We start from the raw sequence: 18,318 nt of genomic DNA on the forward strand, positions 1-18,318 counted from the left end.
TTCTCAGTGATGTGTAGTGCTTTCACCCATACATAGTTTCTGCAGTATCTGTGTCTTAGGGCAGTGGGGTCGCTGGAAGGTGTGTCTCCTGTTTTTGAAGTGTACCCATCCGTAACAATGGGGCCTGGCTTGCCTTCAGGGGAGTGACTTTACCCAATTAAGACTGAGCCCTTGTTTACATTTCTGGAAGAGGATTCTTTTTTTTTTTTTTTAAGATGTTTCTCCTGAGGGCTTCCCCTGAGCTATTTGTAGGCAGCGCCAAGCATGGCCATATCACACAGAAAAGCGTATCATGTGTTTCAAACATGTACTACTGTATCTCTTAGGTCTTTGAAAGCAGAAATAACCACTCCAATACAATACATGTATCATGTCTCATTGCTCCCTGTGATTCCGTGGTGTCCCTGGAATAAATTGCCTGAGTTACAAGGCTGCAGCATGCTTCTTTGAGGCTCTAGAAAAGGGAGCAGGGTGCCTGAAGTACAAGTCTTCAGCATCACCAGTGTTTCAAAAGAAGACTGTTATGCAAGAGTGATGCGGACAGCAACAGCTATGTGGAAATGTGTAGAACAAAAGAATGAACTTGAAGCAATGACTGCATTCCTGTTATGCTTCTGCTTTTCTGTAGATGATCTTGCTGCATAAAAGCACGGTTGTTTTTATTCACAAAGCCCTTCTGCTTTCACTAGTTACTGTAACCTTGTGCTCTCCACTATAGAGAGACAGTGACTATACTCTCATAACACTCCAAGAGCTAGAATTTATTCTTACTTCACTTGGCACCAGTTGGTGGATGCAAGAAATAATATACCTTGCCTATATAAATTTTCTGCAGCAGTCAGTGTTGGCAGGAAATCATTCAAGTTTCAAGAAAATTACTGTAAATATTTATTTTTTACTGATGTGCTTTTTATTTCTCTTTTTGTGAGAAAGGAGATTGACGTTGGAAATTTAACTTGCTCATCTCTGTCTAGAATTTTTAAGGAATTGTCCTAGCCAGAAGCAACATTTTTTTATGTGTGTTTGTAACGATAAATGCACTTCTTCACGTAAAGTTACGTTTTGTTTGGTTTATGATTTCTCTATACAGAGAGATGTAACACCTGTGGCAACTCCAGACTCTCAGGAGCATGGCATTGCTACACCAACATAAAACAGATCAGACATCTGGCTCTGACACCATGTAATTCTTTATGAGAAAGATGCTTCATCAAGTTCATTGAAATATGGCTTTTTATGATAACTGGTATAACAGCTGGCCTTGCATTTGAAGTGATTGAGGGCTTTCCAGGTTTTGGCCATATTGCTTGAGACACAATGAGATGCTTCTTACAGAAAACGTGAAGCACTTTTATTCTGAAAGTCAGTTTCCTTTTTATTGTCTTTAATTAAGCATCCAAATCACTACCACTTTTGAAAATATACGTTATCATTTATTTTCAGAGAGGCATTTTGTTTACTGTTTCTCCGTATGTTATACACATTGCTTTCTCCGAGCTTATGTCACTTAAAATTATGTAATATACTCACCGTTATCAGTGCAGGTATAAATATTGTCTTTGACCCATCCACTTTCACTATAGCTGATTATTACATTTAAAAAATAATATCCATTTCAATTTTTTTTTATTACCAAACTGTGCTACCCATTATCATCCTATTTGAAAGTTTCATTTATGCTATTAGGGAATCACATGACTGAAGTGACAAAAAACCTACCCTATGAAGGAGAAGCGCATAAGTAACGAAGAATCCATAAACTAAAAAGCATTTGTCCAAATTATTGAAAGAACATAATGGAAATAGTTGCAGCTTTCAAGATAAAAGCAATTTGTCTCAACAAATAATTTAACTGAAACAACGCAACTCCCTGAAACTAGATAAGCAGTGGGTTGCAGAAGTTATGTATTGAGAGCAAATACTACATCACTCTTCGTAATGATCCAAGCCTGCGTAACGTTGTAGTGTTCTTGTACAACGTTATTCCAGGATCAAAGACTATTCAGGAAATGCATATTTCGTCTGATGGGATGGAATGAAATGAAGCAGATGGGGAATTCACTGGATATGGCCATTATTTTTTAAAAAAATGTGAAAAATAACCATGGAATTTCCACCAATTCCTCATCTGCATCTCAGAGTTGAGCCTGAGAGCCCCCTACACTTTCTCGAGTCTGTACTCTGTTAAGCACAATTATGACTATGCTGCAAAGACTAGTTCTGTTTATGCTTGTTCTCTCTCTCCAGGTATTCCCCTTTAGGCATTGCTTGCCTCATCTGTGGAAAAATCATTGCAATTAAGGACTTAGAAGTAGTTGCCAGACAACTTGGCATGTACATGGTCACTGTGATTGTGGGTCTTGTCATCCACGGAGGGATCTTCCTGCCTCTGCTCTACTTTGTGATAACAAGGAAAAGCCCATTTTCATTCCTTGCTGGGATTTTCCAGGCATGGATCACCGCACTAGGCACAGCTTCCAGGTATACTTGGGAAATAACAGCTTGCTTTATATTTTAGCAGATTATTAGCTGCTGTTTATAGAGATAATACATCTGCTGTTCTGACCGTCATTGCAAAATCATTTTATGCCATTGAATAAAAACTATTTTTAATCCAGCCATGTTGAAATAAATAAAAATAATGACATGCCATCCGGATTTTTGAGAGAGGTACAACTGACTCCAGAGTTGGGAGACCCATTTTTTTGTTTTTTCGGGCATTGGCCAAATGCAAATTGTATTACGCCTGTACTTGTTTCCTCAATTAGAAAACAGTGATAATTCTATTTAAGACCAGTATTGTTGCATTGGGGAAAAAAAACAAAAGCAAAACAGTGCTAGGTTTCAAGAAAGAAATGAAAAAACTTCTCATTTTATTCTTTCGTCTTTTTGGCACAGTAAGGGAACTTCATTGAAGAGCTGAGCATTTTAGACTCATTGTGTAGGCAACTTGGCTCTCAGTAATAAATTGATGCTTTGCATTGGAACAGTCAGTAGATCTTGGGCTGAAAATATTTTTCAGTTAAATTTTAAAGTGTTTTTCATTAATGTTTTATTTCTGAAGAAAATTAATCTTCTGTTTGAATTAAAGAAGTGAAAACAAAAAAGCCTAGTTCAAAACTGACCATCAGAAAACTGAGCAATTTTGATTTCAGGAATGCTTTGGAAGATCTGTAATTCATTTGCTTCTTTGGGTCAACCCAAACCACCCTGCTGAGCAATTTCTCCCCTATTGAACAAAAGGCTATGGGGGGACCTTACTGATGTGCATATATATATGATGGGATAGTGTGTAGAAGATGAAGCAAGGCTTTTTTCAGTGGTGCCTGGTGACACATTGAGAGGCAGTGGGCACAAATTGAAATGCAAGAAAATCCTTCTGAACACAAAAAAAAATATTTTTATTGTGATTTACTGTGACAGTGGTTGAATGTTGGCACAGGTTGCCCAGAGGAGTTGTGGAGTCTTTATCCCTGGAGATGACCAAAGCCTGTCTGGGCACGGTGTGGAACAACCTGCCCTGGCTGTCCCTGCCTTGAGCAAAGTGGTTAGAATTGGTGACCTCCAGAGGTGCCTTCCAACCTCAGCAATTCTGTGGCTCTGTGATAAACAATGTGGGATTATAAGAGATACAGTCTGGCCAGGAGTTCACTAAACCACAATTTCCCTAAGGCTTTTGTTCATTGAAGTGTTTGAGTTTCCATTTAGATTTTCAATACAAAATGTACAGTGTCTACACACATTTGTGGGTTTTCTTTTTTAGTGTGGTGTGATGTTTTTCTGCTGGAGTACCAAAATGGAAAAACATAGGGTATTCTAAGTGATTCCAGCATATAGATTTACCTGGGTACTAGCTTTACCACCTGATTGTTATCCAGATCTGAATTACTATCTAAACAGAAGTGGACCAGTTTATAGCACCACAGACAAGTGACCACATGACAACAATCACCATTGCATGGTCTAACCTGGTACCTCTGAAAGTTGCCTGTTCAGGGACTTATTAAAGCTTTTTGGCTAGGCTGAGGAATCACGGAAGGCATCCGCATATTGTGCTCTTCTAATAAAGAAATATTGTCTCCATGGCCTGCCCACATGTCCTTGCTCATGGTGGCAGAACTGAAGGGGGAAGATATTTGCATAGTCCCTGCCTGCTGAGCCCGCTGGTGTTCATTGCAACAGTGGCAGGCCATGACTGGTACACAACTTGTGCTGATGATCTGATTTGTAACAGTAAAGGTAAGGTTGGACTTGTATTTTTGAAGAAAAAGGACCTTATCTGACCGAGTTTCAATATGTGTCAGTGAACTGCATTTTCTATTCTATTTTTCTTTGAAGAAGATACAGGAGTGTCTTTGCTGTAGGAGGCAAAGTGGTCCAGGAATTTGCTTGAAAACTGACCAGTAGTTACTGGTTAATTGCTCGCTAGATATTTTCTGCGATCAGCTATAAATATAGCTGCTAGAGTAAGGGAATATACTACATTGTTTTTAGAAAGTGTGAATTCTGTCTGATTTGGCTAAACCCACAGAATCTTAAGCATTTTATTACCTATGATTAAAAACACAGTAAAATAAATCATAATTACAAATGTATTTGTGAGGGTGGTAGAACACAAATGATTGTTATCGTGTATCTGGCTAACTGACATCTGTTAAAATAATTATTTCTGTGAACAAAGAATGGTCCAGTCATTTGAGCACAAGGTGGGGATCTAGAAGCTTTTACCTTCTTACTCATGTTTCCATAGATGTGCAACAAGAGGAGCCATTAGGAAGTGACTCAGGCACCTGTCAATCCAGAAGGCTTTGAGTTTTCCATAGATCCCACCTGAGATAGGTCAGCGTCATGTGCTTGTTCCAGATAACCTAGGATGTTTATTATGACGCTACATTTTTATAGTTAGGTGTCTCAATTGTTCCTTAATCTCCCTATTCCATGGTTTAGTTATCTGTAAAATGGAAAGATTACATTTTTTGTACCCAAAAGCATCTCTATGGTAGTGGATGAATGAATGAGTTGGGATGACCCTCAAGCTGCAAGGCACTAGCAACAGTATGGTGCAGCAAGTAACAGAAAATTTGGTGAGTCTAGTCCTTTACTCTTCTATGAGCAAATTAGTATTTTTGTAGGGTAATGACACCAGAATAAGTGGGATACAATAGTGGAAACCTTTGAGAAATTTTGCCAACTCAGGTGAAGAAAAGCAAATAAACCACAATGGATGTTCTCCACCGAGTGGTGGACTTGAGCTCAGAGGTAACAGAAAAGGAAGGAACCTGTGTCCTGTGTTGGGTTTCATGCTTGTTGCAAGCCTGAGGCAGGCAGACCTGGCAGGGAAGGGAAGAAGTAGAAGATATTTGTATCTACAAGGAAAAAGAGTATGTTCTTTTTTCAGCAGTGTTGAAGGTGTTTTGTTTTGAGCAAGTGAATGTAGTAGTCTGAACTACCCTCACAAAGGCAAAGCACTGTGGATCTGTGCAAGGAGCTGTTCCTCAGTTCCAGCCATCCAGCTGTGTTGCATGTCCTTTCCTGTCCTCCAGTGCCAGGAACTCCATGGGTTGTGTCTTCTTGCCTGGCTTTCTCTTTCCTTAATGTGACACTGATTTCTCTGTTCAGAGCAAATTTGCAATCGAAGAAATTCAGGATTTGTCCCTACACTCATAGTTCTGTCCATCAGAAAAAATCTGGAACTTGCCTTTTTGAACAAAATGCAAGAAGTAATTAATAAATGAGTGTCAAAAATTCATCTACGCTCTCTCAAGCTCTCATCCCTACTTCAAGTCATGTTCATGTCTTGGCCTCAGTCCCACCTCCAGCTTAATTAAAAATTTAGTGAAAAAGAGGCTTGAATCACAGCAGAAGATGGAAGTAGAAGATGTAAACAACGATAGCAGAATTTCTGACTTTGCTCCCTTATGTGTATATATTATATTGTAATTATGTCTTCTCTACTTTTTTGCTTTCTCTCCTTCAGTGCTGGAACATTACCTGTCACATTCCGGTGTCTTGAAGAAAATCTAGGCATTGATAAGCGTGTAACAAGGTTTGTTCTTCCTGTTGGAGCAACAATTAACATGGATGGAACTGCCCTTTATGAAGCTGTGGCTGCCATCTTCATAGCACAGATGAATGGAATTGAGCTGGATGGAGGACAGATAGTTACTGTGAGGTCAGTTCAAAGTACTTGTAGGCTTTGGTCCTGCAGACTGTAAAATGGGAGTTTTGGGTTGGATGTCTTCTCAGTAACTGTGATTCACCGTGAAATCCATGGATTTCTAATAATGATGTGCAAAGGAATGTCATAGACATAGGTGCTGATTCTCTGGTGACATTTGTTTTCTATCATTTGCAGTTCAGTGCACGCTGGTGTTCTTTTACAGTTTTGCTGTTGACAATACAAGGTGAAATACAGTATTCTCTGTCAATGCAATACCTTTTTTTAGTGTAGAGGGATGCTACAAGCAATACATGAGGCATTAACTTTCTAGAATGTATCTGTTTATATACATTGGAAGAAAAAGGTGTACCTGTGAAATGTATCCATGTATTTATGTTTGCCTGCATTTTTTCTGTGATTTTGGTGAACAGCAAGCAAAATGGATTGAAAATAACCTGGTCTGGGGGTGAGATTGCGTGCAGCATGGTCTGGATACTCCCAGACATTTTCTTTCTAAGCCAGCAAATATCTCTAGTGTTTTCATATGAAATTGTCATATCTAGGACTGAGTGTCTGGAAGGACAAAGGAAAGTACCCATTAAAATTGGGTAAGAGTGATTGAAGACTGTTTACTGTAATGGAGTTTTAAGACTTATTAGGTAGGGCTACTAATAAAAAACAATGGCAATGTTATGACTGCTGCCGCTGAAGTTAATTTGCAGTGGAAAACTTGATGAAGACACCAGGCCTAACATTTTGAAAAGTTAAAATGGAAACCACAAGCGAAGGCTGCCAAGTTTGCCACCTTTGTGTAGTTTTTAGCCACTCACCTTTCTTTTAACAGTAAAGAAACTCCTGCAAAGGGCTGGCTAATGCTGTTTCTTGCCCAGCTATACTAGTTCCACATTTTCCATTTCTTTACTTCCTGCCCCAACCCCTGAAATAGTAAAGCCAACATTTGTAAAAGGTTCAAGGCTGCTTCTAATGCAGGTAGGTGCTAGACCTGCATGATGGGTATTTGCTGCTAAGACTGAAAACGGTCATTTCAGATGTGCCACATATTAAACTAAATTGAGACCAGGGAAATTCAAGTCAGGAGTCAGCTGTCGTCAACAGATTTGGTAGGCTTGAACCCAGGTTCCTCCTCTTCTCCTCTGAGGGACTGACACCTTAGCTCTTCCCGATTTCACTGTTTCAAAGCTGATGTAGCCAGCTTTGTGACTTACATTTACTAAGCAGGCGGCAACTTTGGGCTACCTGTAAGAAAACCATTGGTTCTTCCCTTCATGCAGTATAGCATTTTTGCTACATCAGTATGACAAGAACTGTTGCTTGAGGTGGCAATACAAATGAATGACAGGTTATTAGGTTTTGTCTGCCAAATCCACTTTGTGATACTGAGGATATTCAAGTGACCCAGACATAAACTAACAAAGACTTAATTAGCCTTGACCAGCCCTAGTTACTTCATATTGGTCATGTAGATCCTCTGATTTCCTGTTTTCTTTGGGAGAGGGTGATCTTGGAAACGGTGGCTGAGCCAGACTGTTTAGACCTGAACAGTGCTAGATTCATTCCTGCTGTGGGGAGGTTGGCAGGAGCATTTCCTCACGGAGCTTGGAAGCAGTCCCTTACTAGCTCAGGCTGGAAGTGTTTGAGGAGCTGGCACTGTGCGCAGAGCCTGATGGCAGAGCAGAGCGTCCTGCCTGCATACCTGCTGGACCTGTCTGCGTGTTCAGTAGGCCAGGTTGCACTCTAACCCAGACACCTGACAAACACACTGCAACCTGGATTGTCTGGGTCAGACCGAGCCATCTGCCAGCTCTAAATCAAGCTAACATCTTCATAGATTAGCTCGGAAGTAATGGTTGAGGAGTTTCCCCCACAGAGACCTGTTTCCCTACTTCTGTGTTGGAATCATTTTCAGATTTGTTGGGTACACCCACAGACGTACAACAGTGTTACTGATCTCTGTGTTTGACAAGACAGAAATAACTTTCTACTTTTTCCTTTTTTCCTTTTTCCTTTTTTTCCTTTCTCAATTTTCCTTTTTCCTTCTTCTTTCTTCCTTTCTCCTTTTTCCTGTCCCTACCTCTCCCTCTCCTTCTCTTCCCTGTTTTCTCCCCTTGCTTCGTCTCTGACAAATTTGTTTTCCATCCTTAGTAGAACTGCCCAATTTTGTTGATATTTGTTACGGTCTGTGTTGTATTTTTACAAACATTTGGAGCACGTACATTCACTCTACTGGTCTTAATCAAAAAATAAGAGAGGCAAAAACCAAGACAGGTTTGGATTCATGAAACAATCAGATGAATTTTGCTTTTTCATCTAGGGTTATTTGTATCTAGGTTTGGTACTCCAGTGGCTTTTACTGTGGGAGTTTTGGGTGCAAAGACTTTTACTCTTTTGTACTTTGTAATAGCAACTTTCTCTCAGCCATTACTTCACAATTGAGTCTTCAATTACCATAAACAAACAGAAATGAACCACCCTGAAAATTCAACCTGTAGCCACCAAACTTCAGCAAATCTGGATGATCAAAGTCCAGAATTCAGCACCCTGGATGTGGTGGTAGAGCTCAGAAAACACCACCAGGTCAAAGATTTGAATATGATACTTACAACTTAAGAACTTAAAACTCTCATAAAACTCTCTTACAACTCTCAGAACAAACCCCATAGATTTGACCTCACCTAATATATATTTTTGGAGAAACACAAGCGTGAAAACTATGGCCTGAGATTACCATGAGTTATCATATAGTCATTAGTTTTCTGGGAAGAGTTCATTAAAAATAAGACCTTCCTAATAATCACGAGTATGCATTGAAGGCGTATATTTCTCTTCCTATTACTGCATTTGATTTTTGTTTTTGCAGTTTGACCGCCACCCTTGCAAGTGTTGGAGCTGCCAGTATTCCCAGCGCGGGACTTGTCACTATGCTTCTGATCCTTACTGCAGTGGGTCTCCCTACCCAGGACATCAGTTTGCTTGTTGCTGTTGACTGGCTTTTGTAAGTTGTGCTGACTCCACTGCTCAGTGCAGAAAAAGTGGTGAAGTAATGCTTCTCTGTAGTGCTTTTCAGCCATTTATCTTAAAGAACTATAACACTCTCCTCTACAGATAAAGCAAAGGAGGAGATAGGTTATTTGATGAAGGAGGAGACACTGAAAGCAGCTTCTCAGCTGGAACAAACTGTTACAGAGCTACTGAAGTCAGTTTCTATGAAATCAGGATCTTCTTGTAAGACCCTTGGGCTCATGCACATATATTTTCTTCTTCCTGATGATGCCTCTCCAATCTCAGACATAGCTCAACAGCCATTTTCTGATCTTTGCATTCCTCTTTCTGTTTCTTATGGTTATGGTCTAAAATTAAGGACAAATGCTGAAAAATGCAAGTTCCATCAGGATGTTGTCAGCAAGTTATACGGTGATTTGGGCACTCATAGCATCAAATGTTTTATGCTTGTAGTGGGGAAACTCTGCTTCATTTTGTACGTAAGAAGGTAAAATAGTTTTAATAAAGAAACTGTTCTAGGACAGGATATAAACCAAAGACAAATAAGAAGGCAGAGAGAGGGAGAAGGTCCTTCCCTAGTTTGATTTTACTGACAGATCCCTCAGACTGGAAGGGTTGACTTGCATTTCCAAGGATCAAATTCCTTCAGTGCCATTGCAGGTCCTCCAACAAGAAACAGCTAACCCACAGATAGTTTTCCAAGGCTTTTGTTCTTCAACATTTGAATACAGAAGCTGTACATATAGACAGAGCGTATGCCAGGCCACATCCTTTCTCATGTTGTCATTTGACAATGAGGATATCTGTCACCTGCGCAGAGCTGACAGGGACTCAGTATGCTCTAAGTTGTACTGGCCTCTGTAGGCTTTTTCATTGTCTATGTATTGTTTATTTTTATTATTTATATGTATATATTATTTATATTTTTATATTATATTGTTTATATGTATGTACATATATTTATATGTATGTACATATATTTATATAAACAATATATTATTTGTCTTTATACGGTCTGCCTCAGGACAGTATATTCTGGTCAACAGCCATCTCTCCTCTAATGTTCTTTTACATAGTATAGACGTATGTTTCTGTTGTGCCAGCTGTGATGCCCAGAAGGGGAGAAGTCAGTACCACTTTGTACTATTTGTGCATTTCCTCCTACACTAGCAGCCTCAACTGCCCACTTGTGGTAGCTTTCAGTCCCAGGTACACTACTAAAATGATGCAAGAAGGAATAGCAGAGTTGAGAATGTGAAGGTAAAATAGAAAATTAATTTTCTGTCGTTATCTTTTGGCATATTGAGAAGAATACAAGAACCTGGTCAATTCTCCAACATGTATCTTGGATCTACTGCTACACTCTATCTGTTGTTACCTATCTCGTCACCAAGAGTTGTGAAGAATAGGACACAGCTCTGATTTCTGCTTCAGTGAAAAATGAAAGAGGAATTTACGGCTTGGGAACGCGAAGGGAAAAGATGACTTACATATTTTATATATAACTGACTTTCATGATATTATGACTCAGAATGGTGAAATGAGGCAGGGTTCAGCAGTCAGAGTACAGCTGGCATAGGGAAGAATGTGATATTCTGTGGGTTTATTATATTTATGAAGTCATGGTTGAAAACAGGAAAGTGGCATAGGAATCTGCAGATGGGAGGAGAGCAAAAGGGAGGTGCATACTCATTTTAAGTACACGTTTTTGCTGGCTCTCAAAGTAAGGCAAATAGGTAGGTTTCTGCAGCTGGTAGGAGGGTGTGCAAAAGGAGCCTGTGGTTTGTTTGTTTTTTTAGGGAAATGTCATTTAAAAATATTCCTGTGGACTGAGAAGCTCTGCCCACACTAGCAAACCTCAGAGCTGTAAGCTGACCAGCAGTTCTGATCCACTAGTCAAGTGCTGCATGTCAGGCTTGGCTTCAGCAGCGTTGTTACTACTGGCTGATCCAGCCCTGCTTAGGAAATAAAAACATCTGTAATGTGGAGACGTAGCGGTGATGAATGTAACTATAGGAAGGATAGTACTTCTAAAATAAATGTTTCAAGGTATTTTTCCAAAACAAATGCCAGGCAAAAGAACCTTTCAGCACAAACAGTTGGGTTTGGATCCTTCTGGCCTAACAATAAGCAGTGCAACTGCAGCGTGATTCAGATTTGAAAGGTAGCGGGAAAAGGGAAAAGAGATAAAAAAGGAGGCGGAAAGCTCTGTGTCACGCCCCTAGTGCTGTGAAGTTACAAGATTGTTGTGCTAATTAACATATGTTTAACAGCTAATAGGTTTATTTTCAATCTTCCAGTGGTTGTGTTGTGGTAGCCGTGACGATCTAATGAGCTATGGGAAATGTCACTGCTGACATTGCTGATGTTGAGAAAAGGCACACAAGCCAGCTTTTGCACAAATATTTGGGCACACAAACCAGACCTAAACAATATTGGAAATGAAAGGTCATAAAAATATGTTTTCTTTACTTATAAATGTTATCTTCCATTTCATTATCATCAACTAACATTACATCAGTACTTCTAATAGAATGTAGAAGAGAAAGTTAGTAAAATATTTAAGACCCAATTTCAGCCAGTTTTCTGGAACCAGTGTGTAAATGCAACCAGCCATGTAGAAATATTTAGAATGGCTCTCTTATAACATTTTAATTTCAGATAATGAAAACCTTTAAAAAAATCTTAGGATCATAGACTGGGTTGGGCTGGAAGGGAGCTTAAAAATCGTCTAGTTCCAATCCCCCTGCCACGGGCAGGGACGCCTTCCACCAGACCAGGTTGGTCACAGCCCCGTCCAGCCTGGCCTTGAACACCGCCAGGGATGGGGCATCCACAGCTGCTCTGGGCAGCCTGTGCCAGTGCCTCACCACCCTCACGGTAAAGAATTTATTCCTAATATGTAATCCAAATCTACCCTCTTTCAGTTCAAAACCGTTACTTCTTGTCCTATCATGACATGCCCTTGTAAAAAGTCCCTCTCCAGATTTCTTGTCAGCCCCTTTAGGTGCTAAAGGCTGTCACCAGTCACCTTATTTTCCATGTGCTTTAGCATAGTTTCCAGGAGGATCTTTTCCATGGTCTGGCCGGGCACTGAGGTGAAACTGACTGGCCTGCAGTTTCCTGAGTCTTCCTTATTTTTAAGCCTTGTTAAAAATGGGAGTTACGCTTCTGCTGTTCCAGTGCATGGGAACTTCACTGGACTACCATGACTTCTCAAATATGATGTACAGTGGTTTAGCCAGATCCCCTAGGACCTGTGGATGCACGTCATCAGGTCCCATGGACTCGTGCACCTTCAGGTTCCTTAGATGGTCTTGAACCTGATCTTCTCCTACAGCAGGCAGTTCTTCATTCTCCCAGGCCTGTCATTTGCCTTCTGCAACTTGGGCGGTGTGGCTGGAGTGTTGGGGGTGAGGAGTGAGGTGGAAAAGTCATTGAGTACCTTCTCTACTCTACTCATTTCATACTTTGAGTGTCACAATATTTCTGATGAAAGAAAATGTCAGAACATCGATTGATTTTGCAACACTATCGTCTTCTGAAACTGTGGCCTTACCAAAGTCAGTTTTGCACAATTTGGTTGTGGTGTAACACAAAGCTGACTTTTGGTTGTTATTAAAATTGGCACTCTCTCCTTCAAATCGGAGCCAAAAATTTTCTGTATCAATTTCTTCTCACGCCTCTCCAATATGTAGAGATTAGGTTGCTCAACCTTTCCCCCTCCCATGCATACATACATACACAGCATGAGCTCTTTCATCAGGCAAGTTTCCCAAGATTTCACAACTCTCTTCGTTTCTCAGTTTAAAACTAAGCACAACACAGCAGTGACATTTAATAGGACAGTAGTTATATGCCAACAGCTGGACTAAAACCAGCCTCTTTTACTCTAGCCAGAAGCTGGCTACTTTCCAGATGCGAGACTAACAAGCTTAGCGAATATCATAGCACAACCTCAAATACAGTGGTATTTTGCTGTGAAGAGAGGAATTAGAGAAAATGGGCTTGGACAGCTGATCTGGTATTTAAACCTTCCTTCAGTAACTCAGAAAAGATTGTTTGAGTTCTGACTCTGTTCCTTGGCTTAGATCTAAATTCAGAATAGTCTGACTAAATTGATGTCTGAATGTTATGAACAGGGCCTTACAGAAATCAAATTAAGCTATATAAACCAGGAGCTCTTTCCTACCATGGCAAAGAGGTAAGGCAAGTTAAGCATGTCACCTGGTCTTTGGTTTAGCAGCTGTGCTAAGATTTTAATCTCCTTTCAAAGGTCTAGTAAGGTTGATATACTGGGTTTTCAAGCTTTCAGGGAACTGGAGTAACTTTTTTGCATACTAGCATGATATATAGGTACTATGACATTAATAGCATGATTGATGTCATGGCTTGATTCAGTTCTAGTTTCTCTTCCTTTCATCTACATTGTTAAGCTTCCAATTCTTCTGATTTATGCCAGTTTGAGGAAACCAGGCATTAACCCTTATCAGGATTTAAAGAATTGCTTCCCTGTTATTCCAAGGCCCATTCTTACCAGATGTTGAGTTGGCTTTTGAGAGAGAAGTTTGACTTTCAGTCCCATTATTCCTCTCAGAAGCTGTTACGGACAATGCAGAAATAGCTGTGTTGGGGCAAGTAATTTACTAGACTGCAACTTTCCCACATTGATTTTGTTAACATCGTTGCAGCATAGCTGGAATTAATCGGTTGGTTGTTTTGAACAAAGGAGTAAGTACAGTCTTCTTTATTCTTCTTAGGATGTTTTTTGGCCCGAAACAGGTCAGTGGCACTTCGCTGTTGACTCCTGAGAGCCAAAACTTTGTCCTTTTGGTTGTAAGGAAATTTACTTGTTTACTTTGGTTCACTCAGTATAGCGTGTTCTGCAGCACTGTGCAGTTTGCATTGCTGAATCTCTTGGTGAGTAGTGCATGCCTATGGGCTGGAGCATCTCCTCAAATGACCCTTTTAGAGTTTGAATTGTACCTCAATTATATTTACGTATTCTCTCCACCTTGTTTTTTTGGCATCCTATACTATCCGTTGCTTGGCATCAGCGAATCCTTTCAAAATTTAATACCACTCATACAAAAAAAAAAAAAAAAATAGGCAGGTGTTCTTTTTGCAGGGCTATATTCCCAGGTTCAGTATATTTAATGGTCTTAATTAAAAATTATGCTCAGAAAGTCGTATCTTCTTTTTCTGCCACTCTGGCCAGGTTTAAAACACTCTTCACAGGCACGGGATGAGAAACTGTATAAAGCATTTCATTTGTGCAAAGAAAAACTGGAAGGATGTTTTCCTCCTATGGGTTGTTGGTTTGCTTGGTTTTCAGGGGGATTATTGGAAGTTTTTTTCCCCTCTGGGTATTCTTTTGATGACAGAAAAATAAAAATTAACTGTTTCAGTTAAAATATTACACCACAAACTCCAAGTATGTAAGTACGATAATGCAGAGAGGGAGAAACTTGAAAGAGAATACAGTTCTACAGCTGGGAAATGAAGATTTGCAGATATTTAGAGGACGGATGCTGAAAAGAGCTCACAAGTTTGTATGGCCATGAATAGGAATGTGTAATGAATGTTTACCGGTTTGGGTTTATATATTTAGGGTTGTTTTTTTCTCAGGAAAAGGAGATGTCACATGAATATAGTACTAGGAATACTAGAAAGGGTGTTTTCAAATTAATGGCTGTCACGGGAAATGAAGTCTTTCATGCTGGCTTTTCTGTCACTTGGCAAATGTCCGCGCTATTCAACCTGCCTAATTTATGTAAATGAGTCTTTGTGGATATACCTCTGAGAATTAATCGGTGTAATTGCTTCCCTGACCTATTTGACAAAGCTAAACTTAGTTGCTGCAGTAGCTTTAAATTGCAGTCCTCAGTCAGAAGGTATTTAGGAGTCTTATGTTTAGTTCAGATATAAAGAGGCAAATTAGACTGTAAATGATTTTGACATCTGTAATACAGCCTACCTGCCATAGGCGAGATAACAGAAGCCCATAGTCCTGCAGCGCTCTGTAAGACCATCTTCCATTTTTGCAGAGTTTTGGGCAGGTTTGGGGCAGAATTCTGAAATCAGGGAAAACCCACAACCATGAGTTCACTGCTGACAGATAAAGCCACACTCTAAAGACAAGACAGGAGAAAGATGGCGTGTCTGTCCAGCGGCATCCTGTCCAGTAAGTGCCAACAAACACATTTCCTTGTAATGAAGCATGTGAGCCTCTGTTGGCACCCTCCTACAACGAGGGGCACTTGTTACTGAAATGCTGTCACAGGCTCATCATTTTGTAGGCCATGACCTATATTTGGTTGGCGCATATGCTGAGCTTTGGCATACAGCAGTGTGAGCAGGCATGCTGCCATGCTGACAGATGACTGTCTGTGAAGATGGTGCCAGGAGAAGAACTTCAGTGGCCTGAGCCGTGTGGAGATATTTCAGACTTTTTTCCCCATAGTTTGCTTACTAAGAATAAAGGGACAGGCCCAGGAATGAGAACACTTCATCAGACCCAAAATCCTTTTCTCTGGCTGCATTTAAATGCAGTACTCTGAAAAATTTAGATAAAACAAAGGGCAATGTGAGCCTGACACCCTGAAATTGAAACCTCCAGCTCCAGAAGCAGGCACTGGGGAGATCTTAGTCAAGCACAGCTCCGCAGCTTGGCTGTGTCTCTAGCACAAGTTCTTCGCCAAAATCCATGAGTATGAGCAGCTGGGACATGGGAGTTTGCACATCCTCCCTGTCTGAACAAGTCCCTTGGGAAAGTAAGCTTTTTCAATTTCACTTGAAAGCTCCCATCTTTCTGTTCTAAAGACGCCTTAAACTTTCTGAAATAAATGCAGTAACTGTAACATTAACAGGGCTGCCGTGCCCTACTTTTTCTTCCTCTCATGCCATTCAGCCTCTGCCTTTTGCTTCTTTTATAGGGACCGGATGAGGACGTCTGTCAATGTAGTGGGGGATTCTTTCGGTGCTGGCATTGTCTACCACCTTTCCAAGGCAGAACTTGACACCATTGATTCCCATCATAAAGGGCACGAAGACATTGAAATGACCAAGACTCAGTCAATCTATGACGACATGAAAAATCATAGGGAAAACAACTCAAACCAATGCGTTTTTGCAGCTCACAACTCAGTCATAGTAGATGAGTGCAAGGTACCTTTCACATTTATGGATATTGAGACATGTATATAGCACTGCATGCTTTATTTTATCTTATTTTTTAACCTGCATGTATTTTTCAAATCGTTCTGCAAATAACAATGTGACAACAAGGTCCATGAACCCCAGACATTTTGAATGAGTTTGAGCAGTTCAAAAGATGTTTTTTTGCACTCTTCCTAAAAGTTGTCATTTGAGGGGAAAAAATCATGTGCATTGTTTACATATCAAAAGGCAAGATGCAGCGTATTATGGAATATGCCAAGACGCAGAGAATATGGCATCACCTTCTATGGACATTTACTTAATTTTCTATGGCAACAGAGAACTTAAATTGCCAACCCAAATGAAGAATAGCTGCAATTCAGATACAGGTGTTGTCATTTGCTGACTGCCTTCATGATATGCTGTTCAGAGATGGACATGTTGAATGCACTTTAGCATCAGAATGCTGCTGCACTCATACAGCATGCTTACGCTTTGCTTCTGTGATTGTTCCCAAGTCATTAAGACACAAACGTTGTATTCTCTCTCTAATCCTTGCTGTAACTAACATGGATTATTAATAGTAATAATAATGTCTTGATCAGAGCAAAGTGAGCTTGACAAACCCTACTAGTTGAATGAGAAAACAGTTGGGGAGGTTAGTGGTTAAAACTTAACTAAGCACCCACCACTAGGACAGGACACTTTAAAATCAAGACAACAGTTTTTGAAAAGAGAGTAAACAAGCTGGAACTTTTAATTTTGTAATATTTTAATATTTATTTATTAATATTTTGATCTGATCCTGCACACTCTTTGACGCAGTGAATTTGCCAGTGAGCCTACCTTAGCCATTCATCCAAACAGATTCTCTTGCATCTTCCAGTTGCCACAACTAAGCCAGTATCTCAGCTGTGAATGCCTACGCTAAGTCCATTAGCAGATCACTATGTATGCTGGAAATATAAATCCTATTCTGTCACTTTCACCTGTCTCCAGCCTGGATGAAAATGTTCTTTAGCATATATTGTTTTCTAATGCTTACTACTAGATAATGTCAGGCCAAGCCTGCATTTCCAGGGGAAAAATCAATACTGAATTCAAGAAAGAAAAAACTTTTATCCTCAATTTTCCTCCAAGTTTTTAATAACATGATTATTTTAAGTGAAAACAAACACTTCCTTCTGGCCCTTTCCTTTTCTGACTCACTATATTTTCATGAGAAAAAAGAAAAGAAAATCTGAAATGGAAAGAGAATACATGTTTAAACTAAACTGTACTTCTCAAAATAGAAAAGAATGCAGAATAGATAAAAATTTCAAGGAAAAAAGAAACTCCCTGAAAAGAAGGGTCTCATTTGATAATTTTTTTTTTTGTCATTAAAAATAAGTATGTGCACACACGTACTTTTAGGTTAAATTCTTCTGGAACTTTCAGAAGACTTTTTCAGTGAAATAGACTCCGCTAATTTCAGTGGGTTATAAGACAAATTCAGCTACCATATATCAGTCTGAATATTCAGTTCATGGAACTGAATACTGATAATTTTATCTCATAATATCTCTTAGATTTGCACAGACATCCAAGTCAGTCTAGAAAGTAGTAGCTCGTTGATGCAATGCTTGCACTTTCTTTTCTCCTTCATTTTCTTTTATAATTTCCCTCAGTCGAGGCAGTAGCTCAGCTCTTAAACATGGATTAACAGTGTAGTGTGGCATCCTAAGCCCACCCTTTCATTAAAATTTGGTGACAGTGATTCATGAGCTGGAAGTGTTTGTCCTTTTTCATTGTTTTAGGTTTGTTCTGCTTGCAATCTCATTTTGCACTTTTAAACTCATGCGATGAGCCAGGGTTTACTGGATTCAGCATAAGGCTGACTTTGAGCAGGTCACTTGTCTTGTCCATGTGTCTGTCTGCAAGCTGCCAAAAGGATGTGATCTTACAGTCTACTTTATAAACTATGAATGTATGCTGACGTT

The 18,318-nt window shown here is 39.8% G+C and overlaps 1 protein-coding gene across 1 annotated transcript in view; it reads left to right on the plus strand.

Moving 5' to 3' along the window:
- Window positions 1–18,318, plus strand: part of SLC1A2 (solute carrier family 1 member 2) — a 98,745-nt gene that overhangs the window by 69,954 nt on the left and 10,473 nt on the right. The window contains exons 7-10 of the mRNA XM_040601711.1: window positions 2,248–2,481; window positions 5,978–6,172; window positions 9,039–9,173; window positions 16,117–16,348. Of these exons, the coding sequence (XP_040457645.1) occupies window positions 2,248–2,481; window positions 5,978–6,172; window positions 9,039–9,173; window positions 16,117–16,348 (796 nt within the window). The remainder of the gene's footprint in view (window positions 1–2,247; window positions 2,482–5,977; window positions 6,173–9,038; window positions 9,174–16,116; window positions 16,349–18,318) is intronic.

This window comes from Falco naumanni, chromosome 7, assembly GCF_017639655.2.
Source record: "Falco naumanni isolate bFalNau1 chromosome 7, bFalNau1.pat, whole genome shotgun sequence".
NCBI classification, from domain to species: Eukaryota; Metazoa; Chordata; class Aves; order Falconiformes; family Falconidae; genus Falco; species Falco naumanni.